This window comes from Osmerus mordax, chromosome 13 (assembly GCF_038355195.1).
Source record: "Osmerus mordax isolate fOsmMor3 chromosome 13, fOsmMor3.pri, whole genome shotgun sequence".
Classification (NCBI taxonomy): Eukaryota; Metazoa; Chordata; class Actinopteri; order Osmeriformes; family Osmeridae; genus Osmerus; species Osmerus mordax.
In genome coordinates this window covers 2757159-2770055 of record NC_090062.1, presented here as the reverse complement: position 1 = coordinate 2770055, position 12897 = coordinate 2757159, and the positions used below count along the sequence as shown (strand labels likewise).

The 12897-nt window shown below is 50.4% G+C and overlaps 1 protein-coding gene across 1 annotated transcript in view; it reads right to left on the bottom strand.

The window, feature by feature from the left end:
* Positions 1-12232, bottom strand: part of LOC136955670 (trichohyalin) — a 102841-nt gene extending 90609 nt beyond the window's left edge. The window contains exons 1-2 of the mRNA XM_067249403.1: positions 12135-12232; positions 1948-2050 (exon numbers count right to left, since the gene is read on the bottom strand). Coding sequence (XP_067105504.1) covers positions 1948-2050; positions 12135-12232 — 201 coding nt within the window. The remainder of the gene's footprint in view (positions 1-1947; positions 2051-12134) is intronic.
* Positions 12233-12897: the final 665 nt, after the last annotated feature.

The following is a 12897-nucleotide window of genomic DNA, read 5'->3' as shown; positions in this document are numbered from 1 at the left end:
GTGTGTGTGTGTGTGTGTGTGTGTGTGTGTGTGTGTGTGTGTGTGTGCTTGTGTGTGTGTGTGTGTGTGTGTGTGTGAACCCCTGGTTCACACACACACGCCCCTGGGAAGAGGCCCATACCATCTCCTATTCAGATAAGCTCTTTACAGAACTTGGCCTGGCACACACAGCTTTCTAGTTTTGCCAATCAAATAACAGGGCTGGATGACGCACGACCCCTGACCCCTGGGATGACTTCCTGAGTCTTGGGACTTGGGATATGCAGGGAAGGGGGGTGGGGGGGAGGCAGGGAAGGGGGGGGGGGCAGGGAAGGGGGGGGCAGGGGGTGAGGGACAACAAAAAGCACATGCACACACCAGCCTCACACAGAGAAACATGCAGACTATTCAGAAACCTTACAAATAGAATAGTTGAGAATCCAACCTTACCACACTGTTGTGTGTGTGTATGTGCGTGTGTCAGTGTGTGTGTATTTCATTTAAATTCAATACAATTCAATGTGACTGATTGTGAGCTGTGCTCATTACTCAAGAAGCTTCATAGGCAACACATCACACACACTGATCATGTGTGTGAGTGTGTGTGTGTGTGTGCTTGTGTGTATGGTGTCTTCCTGAAGGGACTAACACAAACTTGGACACTGATGACATCATGTCCAGACACAGAGTCGTTTAAAGAGCTCAATTAGTCGTTCCATTTGTCTGAATAGTGGGGTGGGGAAGTGGGAGCAGATCTATACTGATGCCTCCAAATCTCCTCTCCTCTCCCCTCAGCATCAGAACATACATCTTAGTGTCAATTACTGACATGTGACTAATTAGCCGTGCACTTTCAAGCCTCGCGTTTAGTTTGGGCGGGAGAGTTTTTAAGTATGCGCGATCGATACCCTCCTCGATAAAGCTCTCCCATCATCCACCGACCCTGCGCTCCAACGAGGAGCCCTCGAGATCCATCACGCCCCAATTAAGACTCTTTACCCAAATGACCATTTCATCCCGGAGGAAAACCCCCTCACAGTCACACCTGTGAACACCGAGCTGTATGAAGGGTCGGGATCGTTTCAATGAACAGTTCTCAACTTGTCCGACTCCTGTCTGGTGCACCGTGTGGAATGAGATGATGGAGGCAGGCTGGAGAAGAGACGATGGTAGTGTGTGTGTGTGTGGGGGAGGGAGGGTAGAGGTTGCCAGACCAGGTGAACTGGATCATCTCTCATCTCTCGCCCCCCTCTCACCTCCCTCCCTCCCTCCCTCCCCCTCCCCCACCCCCTCCCCCACCTGCCCACAGGCTACACGAGAGAGCAGGGGCCATTCTGGGCAGAGCCTGTCATGTTGCCTCATCTCCTAGCACGTCATGTGCCAGGTCTGTTTACCCCGGCAACAGCAGCCAGGCCTTTAACGCAGATGAATTATACAAGGGATACAAGGCTGTCTTAATTACCCCGGCCATCCCCTACACTAGCGCTGCCTAGCCAGCCAGTCTGAATAATGCAGTTCTCTGTTTAGGAGCGTGTTAGTCAGGATCGCATGCAATGCTTAACATAACTGCTTAACAGTCCGCTGAGCTGCCTCAGGGCTGGTGTGCGTTTCAGCTCCCTGCTCATTAGAGATGCGTATGCGTGTAGGCAATGATGTGTGTTTGTGTGTGTTGTGTGTGTGTTTGTGTGCATGTGTTCCTGTTTGCGCGTGTGCGTGTGTGCCTGTGTGAGAGTGAGTGTGGGTGCGTGCGTGCGTAAAGGTATTCACTATCCACCAGTGAATCAGCACCAGGCAGCACCAGGCAGGTGCTTCATGCTAGGTGCAGCTATTCAGGGCGAGCAGGCACGTGACAGTGGACATGTTCCGCCCCTGGCTCTCCTGCCTGGTTCGTCGGGCATGAGAGTGTGCGGGCTTCCTGTCACGCGTTGGCGGGCGCGGGGAGGTCCGGTGAGGGCGAGGGACACTTACTTTAGCCTGGGCCTCCTTCAGAGAGAGAGAGGCGTCTCGGAGCTGCTTCACGAGGGCGTGGTGGGCCGGCCGGGGCGATGGTGGGTCTGGGAGCTCATCTGCACTGTGGAACCACACAGGAACAGAAGGGAACGGCTCTTACACTGCCCACGCAATCAATATGGTGATCAGTACTCTCTGGGGGGGGAGTACAAAAGGATCTGCTGTTCGATAACATCAATTGCATTTGTTTTGTATAAGAGTGGTATTCAGTAATACTAAAAGTACAGTACATGGCAGTACAATAGCAGAAGAACATCACAATGACACTGACAACATACACGTATGTCTCCTAAAACCTAGATCAAGCTGGTGGAGTAGGAAAAGACTCAATGGAGCTTAATGGATACGGGCGTTCCCGGAGCCGGGCCAGTCACAGGCCCTGGCAGAGCCGGGCCAGTCACAGGCCCTGGCAGATGGTGTTTTTCTCCATCCGTTTAACTGGGGCCCTTTAGCTGGGACCTACAGCCCTGGCACCCTTATCAAGCACAATAACAAACATGGTCTCTCTGCTGGAAATGAGGGATGGTGCTCTCCAAGGACAGGGACCCTATCAGCATATCAACCCCAGCATCAAGCCTCCCGCTGGCTCGGAGAATGATGGCCCTCCTCTCCACTGTTACTTTACAGTGTGGGTGTCATAGACACGCTCATATCATATCTTGGCTATTTAGCAAGTTGAGTTTATATAGAGAGAGGGAGAGATTGTGTGTGTATGTGTCAGAGAGAGAGAGAGAGAGAGAGAGAGAGACAGCGAGAGAGAGAGAGAGAGAGAGAGAGAGAGAGAGAGAGAGAGAGAGAGAGAGAGAGAGAGAGAGAGAGAGAGAGAGCACATCAGCACCCCAGGTCAGGGATGGAACGCATGATGAGTTGGCTGTCCTCAAAGAGGTAAACAAATCAATCATGTGTGATAAGCACGGGCTTTATCAGAGCGGGCCAAGGCCAGATGCCGGCGTGGCTACGTTGGAATCCTCAAACGCAAAGCTGTAGATCCAGACACCGCCACAGGTGGAGCGCTCCACGACAAAGCAGGCCAGCGAGAGCAGCCCTCACGTAGGTCGACATGACACACACACACACACTTTTAATTTCCTATCAGAGAATACTACGTTTAATAGAAAAGGTGGATGTTTACTGGAAAAGGAAGCTGGGCAATTATACAATTACGGAGAGAGAGAGAGAGAGAGAGAGAGAGAGAGAGAGAGAGAGAGAGAGAGAGAGAGAGAGAGAGAGAGAGAGAGAGAGAGAGAAAGCATCCTATGTGCTCTCTCTCTCTCTCTGGTGGTGTTGCTCAGTGCGCTAAAACCTTCATTCTTTTGGCGCAAGATTGCCACTCTTGTGAGAGAACAACTTGTTTTGAAATAAACGCTGGCCAACTGATGTGGACCCTGGAGGTCAAATGGGCGCTATGAACGTGAAGAGCCTTCCAAATATGGCAGCAATCTAGTCTCACGTCCCCATTCATACCCACCCATTACACCCCCCACCCCCCCACCCACTTATAACCTTATTTTCCTGCAATCAGGGATACCTCTCCTTGCCCCATTTACCAGTCGGAGGTTTATCTACAAATATGTGAAAACCACTGGTCTGCAACACCCAGTAATCAGAATTATTATATAGCAACAACAATAGGCTGGAATTGCTCATGTGATGATGTTATTCTGTATGCCCGGTGCAGAGGCAAACACCTAGACATGCACTTTCAACGTGCTCCAGGTACTTTCTGGGCTATGATGTGTAGCAACACGTGCTGGTTGCATGTGAGTGTGGTCATCACAAGCTACCCTGGCAAGAGTAATCAATATATTTTCAGCCAAATACAAAAGAAAACCCTTTGGGAGTTAACCGTGAGAATATAATAATATCTACATGACTGCTTAAGAATTTTGTCTAACACAACAGTCGAACTGTTTCTCAATGGAATAAACACAACTCTACAATGTCATCATTTAGCATATGCTCCAGCGACAGAGTTCAAACCATCATCCACCATCATGACAAGCACCACCCAAACGCACACACACACACACTTGTCAGACTAACGCCTACTTGTGAAGAAGCCACTAATTGTCGCTCCGATCAAATATCTCAAGACCTGCTACGCCGGGAGGGACGAAAACAGCTTTGAGATAAAACGCTGATTGACTTAAAAGATCGAATGGCATGGAATCTATACTGGCGAGAATCTAATTAACTGAACAAATGAACTGATGGCGTAATAGTCTATTGAGACACTCTGGAGACCTGAATGGCCCAACTTATCATTTAAGGAGCTGCATTCATTGTTTCATTAGTGAGTTTAGTTAGAGTGTTGTGCTAGCAGCAAACACAGTAGTTGTGACCTCTTCTTGCAGACTGGTAAGAGCTTCTTAACTCAATATTATGGAGATACTGTACTTGGGAACGAAAGATCCATGTTCTTAACTCCATCACGAAACAGCACATGACCATAAGTACATAAAATGTATGTCACATAAAGAAACGACAATCCAAGTACAAAACAACAGTGGTGTCGACAGGCAGCTTTATTGGTCTAGGGAGAACGGACATTTTCAAACACACAGACCTAAAGTACATTCAAACCTGAGAATATTAGTTTGGTGTTATTATACAGTGCTGTACAAAAAGCTGTACAAGATGCAACCATTATTGACATGTTGGACAGAGGTCTGTAGAGTTTGATGATGTATCATAACTGATCAAGCATAACCTTGAATGTAACCTACACTAGATTAGAATATCCCGTAAAACTTTGAAACTGTATGCTGCATCACTGAAAATGATTAACAAAGCAGCTTTTTCTTTGGCAATTTTAGTTCAATATCATCATAACATACGGTATAATAAACAGTACACTTTAGCTTTAAACACAAAGGTAGCAGCTGATCGAAATGAACTGGACAAACCATAATAAAACATGTTACGTTTGCAATCCTTAATTGATATTCAGATTAGACTTGGCAATAAAAGTCTCCTAAACCACTGTGCAGAAAAGCTATTTTCTACTGAGGGAAGAGTCCAATGTCATGTCTTAGTGTCTCTGCCACTGACCAATTTCCCTTTAAAAGGCAGTTTGCTTAGCCTTCCTCAGGGCCTGGAGATTTGAATTCTGAACTCTGGATGCACAAGTGATGAAGGCCCCAATACAACTTCAAACCAAAGTTAAATCAGACTTTAGATTGCTTTTCTTTGCCTTTTTTTTTCTGGGAATAAAATGAAATTCTATCCCTCTTAGATGAGACCACGGGAGTGTGAAGGTTGGTACAATTTTCCTCCGCAGCTCCTGAGAAACACTAAAATAGCCCCCAACTCCAGTTCATCACAAATATAAGAGCAACATCAATTACACGGGCCGAAGCTAGGCCACGATAAAGTGCCAAAGGATCTAATGAGGACTGACAGTATGTGTGAAAACCAAGACAAACAGAGTGAACTGAACAATCTGTCTCGAACACAAACCTGCTGCTCCTCTGTCCTTGATGCTGCTGATGTCGTCCGTGATATTCAGGGATTTAACCCTCGTGGGTCACATGACCCAAAGGTTCATAACGAACCATCGTTGTGTTTAACCAATTTTACCCAATACAAAAACAAATATTTTTTTATTTATTTTAACATTCGCAATGTGGGGGGTCTTAGACAGCCCAACGGTTAAAAGAAAATGCTTAACTTTGTTTTTGTATGCGTTAAAGTTGTCGCAATACGACGGTGGGTCACAATGACTGATGGGTCAGAATGACCCGAAGATAACACAAGGGTTAAGCACCACAGCGTTTGCTAATTACAGAAACCATGCATTATAACGGTCCATACAGTAGGTACTTCATTGAAATTAAACCCTGTTATTTACATCGCTTCGTATTTATGTTCATCAGCCCAGATTCCATTTCAAACGCGACAGCGTGAATATTCAACATATCTCATTGGCATGCACACCTCATTAGCATGCGCGTAAATAATGAACAAGCTGACCGGTCTAATTAAGCCCACGGCCATTCCAACAATTCCTTTCATAATTGCGAGCGTGTTCAAACGACAGAGACCGAAATAACGTGCGTCGCAATTACAACTACACAAAGCAAACAAACGCAAATCAGCGCTCAGAAAAACAACAGAGAGCTTGGTTGAATGAAATGCTGCGGATGATGGTTAGAGTGGTTTCATTGACATTGTCTGGAGCACAATTCCGAAGCGCTGTAGTTGAGTCGTACAGCGAGCCGCCGTCCACAGTCCGAGCCCGAACCAAGCACAGACACCAGACCAGAGAGAGCAGCTGCAGAGGAACAGAGCCAGTATTCCCATGGACAAGTCTTCTGGATGCCTCGTCTTCCACAGTCCTGAACACACAGGCAACTCAGCATTGTCGCGGTGACACACCCTGTGCGTACGTGTCTGAGATGGGAGAGAGTCCATACAGACTCTCCCTCCCTCTCTCAGGCTAATTGTTTCAAAAGCCATGCTTCCAGATCGTTCTGTGTCGCCCCGCGCTGTGCCTAGCTGCAACCGGGCGGACGCGGTGACAAGTCCCTGGGTTTCAGCAGGAGGCAGAGGCACGCTGGTGGCGTGTGTGTGACAGGGAGGTCCTGGTGCACGCTCGACACACACAACCTCAACAGCCTGCGAACGTGAGCGGGGAGGAAAAGCCATGGCGTGGCAAAAAACAAGGACAAGAGCCAAACAAATGAAGACAAATTCTTCTCCCAAACTTCTGGTAGTAGCAGGCAGTAGAGGCCCTGAGGATGAGCTACCCACGCTCCCATGTTGACTCCAGGATGTTAGTCGGTTCCCATCCGACTCCACACTAAACTGTGGTACAAAAGTAGGCACTTCACTCCAAGACACGTTCCACTGTGGCGCTCGTCTCTGTGGCGACAATGTGGCGCCGTCCCCACTTCAGACACCCGCCACAGATCAAGTATGCAAAGTAGGCCGGTGATTACAAGAAGCCGAGACGGGCCCCCCAAAAACGGCCCCAGACCTCAGCAGAGAAACACAACAAACGAGTTGCGGTCCGTTTGGTAGATATTAAGATACAGGATACAGCCAGATTTTTCTGTCAGTCCTGGTTCTGAAGCAGTCCAGGGCTGGGCTGGCCTAAGCCAGGCCGGCCTGGGCCATGCAGGGCTGGTCCGAGGTGCTCTGTGTTCTGCTGTGCCAAACTGGGCGGGTCCGTGATCCAGTACCCGGATGAACGCTGGCACCTCCTGGTGTGGTAGCATGGTGAGGAGGGCAAACACATGCCCCTCCCTGCCCCCTCAGTCTTCCTCCCGGCAGGTTCCCACCCTGGGCTCCGCAGAGCTGCCTTCATCTCTGTGACTCCTGAGGAAATCTTCCACCCGAGGAAAAGCTGCCAGCTCCAGTGACGGGCAACCATCTCAACCTACAGGAATCAAGGAGAAAAGAGAGCGAACGAGCGCGGAGTCATGTTCTCGCTCCAAGACAAAAAGAAGAAGTCAAAAGGCAGTCGTCGCCCCGCGGGCCCCCACCCTACTTGGCCCACCTTTGTTTTTGTCTCTTCATTTGTTTAGTTTGGGCGTTCTTTTTTTTTTTTAAGAGCGCCTGCTACTTTTCCTTTGTAAGAGGTTTGTGCGTCCTTCTCCACACACCTCCAGTTCCAACAGTCCCAACCTCTCTACTGCCTCCTCACCTCCCCGTCTGCCAGACAAGTTTTCCCACCCAGCTATGGTACACAGCCACCAGCCCCTTTGTGACACTACAGTGTGTGCTTGTTTTGTATGGGTATGATGTGTGTGTGTGTGGGGGGGGGGGGGGGGGGGAGTGTGTGTGTCGTCTGTGCCACTTTGGAGTCGAGGAGAACAGAGGGGGGAAAAAAATCTCCCCTTTGTAAGTTATGGGAACACTCTGAGACAGACGCAGGCACTCATAAATTATACGCTTCATTTACATATTCCTGGCATAAGACATTATGCAAATAGCAGCAAATTTGCATAATGAATTCCTCTTGTTGCCTCAGTCGCCTCATGCTCCTTTTTTATTCGATAATGAAAAAAAAACAAAAGGGTGTGAAAGGAGGAGAACGGTGTGTCTGAGCCCCGGGATGGGAGCGTTGTGCCAGCCTCGTGTCTCACCACCCGCTCCCCAGACCCCCCAGCACCACACGGTGAGAGAGAACTCGCCACAGACAGACACCAGAAACCTCCGGAAACCATCCGCATTAAGACACATCAGCAATTAGACAGACCCGAATCAAATCTGAATACCGACAGAGAGAGAGAAGGAGAAAGCGGTGGATTTTGCGGAACACGGAACACTAGAGCGAGAGCTGCATTTGCACTAATCGCGAGTGTGTGTGTTTCTCTCTCTTAATGAGTGTGTTGTACCTTGGCCATTAATGCGAGAAGCAGCCTCGCTAATTAACGGCAGTAAGCAGACCTCTGTGGAGAGGGGGAGGGGGTTTATTAAATAATTAAAACCATCTCTATCGTTCGCTTTTAACCTCATCAGCTCTGTTCCAAACGACGTAAAAAAAAGAAAGACAGGAGTGTTCTGGCCAAGATAATTACTTAATCAAATATGACAGACATAGCTAATTCGGGCTAATTCTCTGCAAGGTTTCCCGAAATCGCTAATGACGAGAGAAAAATCTATAATTACCGTACTGAAAAACGTCGAAAAACATGGCAATTTATTTAGTTTTGATTCGTTACGCTTCTATATCCACGTAATTCGTTAGCGAAGGAAAAACAAAACAGATGGCCATAAAATAAAGTGAAGCAAGGTAGGGAATGGGAGACTGTGTGTACGCTGGAGAGAAAGTGTGTTTAGTTTAGAGACAGAATGAGAGGGAGGAGGGAAAGAGAGAGAGAGAGAGAGAGAGAGAGAGAGGGAGAGAGAGAGGGAGGGTGAAAAAGGGAAGAGAAGGGTAGATAGAAAAAAGGGGTGGGAGGTGGTTTCAGACTTTGATTATTTATAACAAAATGCCATTGCAACATCCTGCAGTGGGATCAGACAGCAAAACGTCAACTGCGATCAGCTATAGTCCAATAAGCAGCCTGAGATCCTTCCCAGTGTACAGTGGGGTAGGGGCACAGCTCACTCAGGTCCACATCACCAGCTCACCACAGCTGCTGGCTGGCTCCAGAGCTGGGCTCTCTTCCTACCAGCGCCAATGAGGAGGACAGGGCAAGGCAGAGGCAGTGCCAGGCAGAGAGGGGGTTCGTCCGGGCGCGACATAGCTTGCCAGCCTATGGGAGATGCTAGGAGCGATTCATCAGCTTTTAGAATCAATTAGCCCGTATGTTAATTAATGTCAAGCCTATAGAACAAAAGGGGTGGTTGAAGGGGGGTGGGGCGGGGGTGAGGTGGGGCGCGGGCGCGGGGGGGGGGGGGGGGGGGGGGGGTCGGGGGTGTGGAAGGAAAGCTGAGAGAGGAGGAGGGGAGGGAGGAGGAGAGAGAGAGAGAGAGGGGGTGGGCGAGCCAGAGAAACAAGCAGCGAATGCGGATGATGGTAGGGAGAAGCTGGCACAGTGCCATCCATTCAATGGCAGCGCCAAGGCGGACTCGCGTCCGCTCTCGGGGGGTACGCAGTCGGAGGTAGCCAGGGAGACGGAAGGAAGCCCCCGCTTAGGTGTAGCAGCCGGCGCCGCGCCAGGAGGGGCCAAGGCTCGGGGGACTAGGCTGCTCTCAAACAGAAGTTGGAGCGTGGATGGGGGTTTGGAGAGACAACAGTCACCCTCAAGTCACCACCGCCGGGGAACTGAGAGGGGAACCAGAGGAGCCGGGGACACGACGCGCACCGCAACAGGAGCCCGGGAGACGCCGTGGTGTCTGCCTGGGCTGGCTGGCATCGCCAGGTGGCATGGAGAGGGGACACTTCAGGCGCAAGGACAAACAAGACTTATTTTTTTTGGGGGGGGGGGGATTTGGGGGGGTTTGGTCTCCAGAGATGGAGCAGGATGGCGGGGTTGGGCAACACGGTCTGGGCAGGCGGGCGAGCGGGGGGGATGTGCTCTGTCACGGGGGACAGGAGGGGGGGGGGGTCCAAAAACCTCCAACAACCAAGAGAGAGAGGAACTTACGCCTACGGTGTTGTCCTAGAGATAACTAGGGTGCGGGGGGGGGGGCGAGGGGGAAGGGGAGGAGCTAGAGGAAGCGCCTCCCCCTCTCTCTCTCTCGCTCTGCCATCCGAGGCACAGCTCTCTGTGCCAGCCAGAGGACGCCATGCCAACAAACTCATTGGCAGTCGGGGGCACACCCAGGGAAGACGCGGGCGCTGAAAAACCCCTACCATCGCCATCTTGGATGTTGCGTTCACAGATATGCGGGAACGGAACCTTTTGGGTGCCGGTGCCTCGGGGACAGCCATTCAGTGCCCGCTAAGTGTCGAGAGCTATGCCAACGGGAAGGCGCTGGCATCTGTCGCGAAAAAAAAAACTAAAAACGTGGAGGATAGTACACAACGATGGCGATCAAATCAACACGATTGGGCGCCCGTCGCGGATCGGTTGACGGAGATAAAGAGAGCCAAGAGCAAACAAAGATACGGCGCTTCAAATGGCTAATTAAAACAACAAAAGTTTGCTCTGTTAATTAGCGCGACTGTACCGGGTGAAAGGAATGGGACAGATTACAAACTATACAAAGAGGGGGGGTGGCAGGGTGGGGAGGAGGAGGACCGGAAAAAAAAAACATAAAAACGAAAGAAAAACAAAAGCGCCGGGCTGTTCTACGGGGAGGGGAGGGGGAGTGGACGGGTGCCTCTTTTTTTGTGCCAACCCCCTTTCCCCCCGTACCACACTGTTTTCCTGAGAGAACACAAGCTGCCATCTCGCCTCACGCAGCCTGGCAGCCAGAGGTGAGGAATGTGTACATGGGCACCGGAGACGCACGCGCTGCCAACCTGCCAACCGCCTGGCCGTCTGCGACAAGAGGAGGGCTGCATAAAGGACCTGAGGGATGGTGCCAAGGGCTCAACAGCAGCTGTTTACAAAGACACACACACACACAAAAAGAGAGAAAAAAAAACTGCAAACACGAGGACGCATACTAATGAACTGCCCAAACAAATTATAATCAGCGGGCATAAAGGAATTAATTGACTTTTTTCTTCTTTCGCCGCTTCCATTTTATTTTTGGTTTCTTTTTTTGGGGGGGGGCTTTCGAAAAGGAAACGAATCAAGGTTTCGTCCAAGTGTGTGGGCATTTTCTGCGTGACATGATCAACTTCTTGGAGAGGGTAAAGGAAAAACAGAAAAAACAGAAAGCATGAAATTCTAGTTCAGCAGCAAGCTAAGCTATGCCAGAGAGGCAGGCAGGCAGGCAGGCGTGTGTGTCTGCGATTTATCTACATTCACAGCAATCACCAGGGAGATGAATGGCTGGGAGAGGCTGTAGGCTCTACACAGCATCCCCCAGTATGGAGGCAGGCGAGGGGGATGGCACTCACACAACAGACATGCTGGAAGTCACTGGAAGGGGGCACAGGAGGCAGGGGGACAGGAGCGTAGCCCCAGACCCAGATGGCCACAAACAGCGGCATGGAGAGGAGGTACCTAACCTGCCGGCCTGCAACTCAGCCAAGCAGGGGCAGGGGGGCCGTGGGAACACATTCGGCACCCCCCCCCCCCCCCCCGCTCTTTTTGTCTGCCCCCTCCTTGCCAGCCAACCAGAGAAACTAGCAAACTCCACCCTGTCTGGTTTGTTTTTCTCCGCGCGAGCTCCAGGGTAAGCTACGAGGACCAGATGCAACACTGGAGGACCAGATGCAACACTGGAGTACCAACTGGTACGGGTTACGGGTCGGGGAACTTACCGGGTCCGGAGGAACGTTGCCGTGGTTCCCGCGAGGTCCGTTGGCATCGGGCACAGAGCCAAGGACGGGCGCCGCTGCGGACAGAGAATGGAGGATTTCTTTCATTTTCGTTTTCATTAGTTAAGATGCAACGGGGAGGGGGGGCGGGGGGGGGGAATTAACACAGTAATTAGCGCGGGAGAAAAGCCATCAGCCATTGGTGTTTTACAACTGGATATCCAAAAGTACCCCCCCCCCACCACCATCACCCACCCCCCCACCCCCCCCCCACCCCCCCTGGATTTTTGTTGAACAACGGGGGCATGGTTATGGAATATGAATAATTGAAGAAGTCATCCAAAGGGAGGGATTATAAGATCTTTGTGCTTCCTACCCAGCTTTGGCATACACCACCAAGATGCCCGAGCCAGCCTCTGCCAGCAGGCAGGATGGGCTGCTGGAGGGTGGCATCTTTCTGGGCATCTGCACCATGGTCGCTTCAAAGGCGATCGAAGCACACACAATTAACGCTTTTGATTCGTAATTAGCGTTTGTCTTTTTTTTCGCAGTTTTTTGTCGTTTTTCGGTTGGGGGGTTAAAAACCTTCCGCGGCGGAACGCGTGTGGATATTCTAATCTTTTGGAGCTAATGAGGTTTGGATGATCGGCCTTTCGTTTAATTCCACGGGGGATGTTAATTGTGCCACGTCTTCATTACACAAACGGATTACAAAAAAAAAGAGCATGAGAGAGAAGGAGGGAGGGATGGGGGAGGGAGGGGGGGAGAGACAGCTTGAGACAGAGTAAAGGGGATATTTGCCTTCCTTCTGTATAAGCCAGCATTCAAATAATGCCACAGTACTCGCAAAACAAGCAGAAAAAAGCTCATGCAATGCTTGGCAATGCTAGTCTGTCCAAGTGCTCTCCTGGAAAACCTGGGCTCTCCCTCCAGGCTGCCTGCTCTACAGCAGCAGCCCTCTCTCAGGACTCCTTCCTTCCCTGTCTGCCTGTGGATCTTACAAACCTGGAGACGAAATAATCCTGCCTGGAATCTAATTTCCCTCTGTTGGATATTATTGCTGATATTCAAATGATCAGCGTTCTCATATTATTAGTATTGAGCTTTGTTAGAGGGCTGTCGTTGGCGCCGGGCGAAGC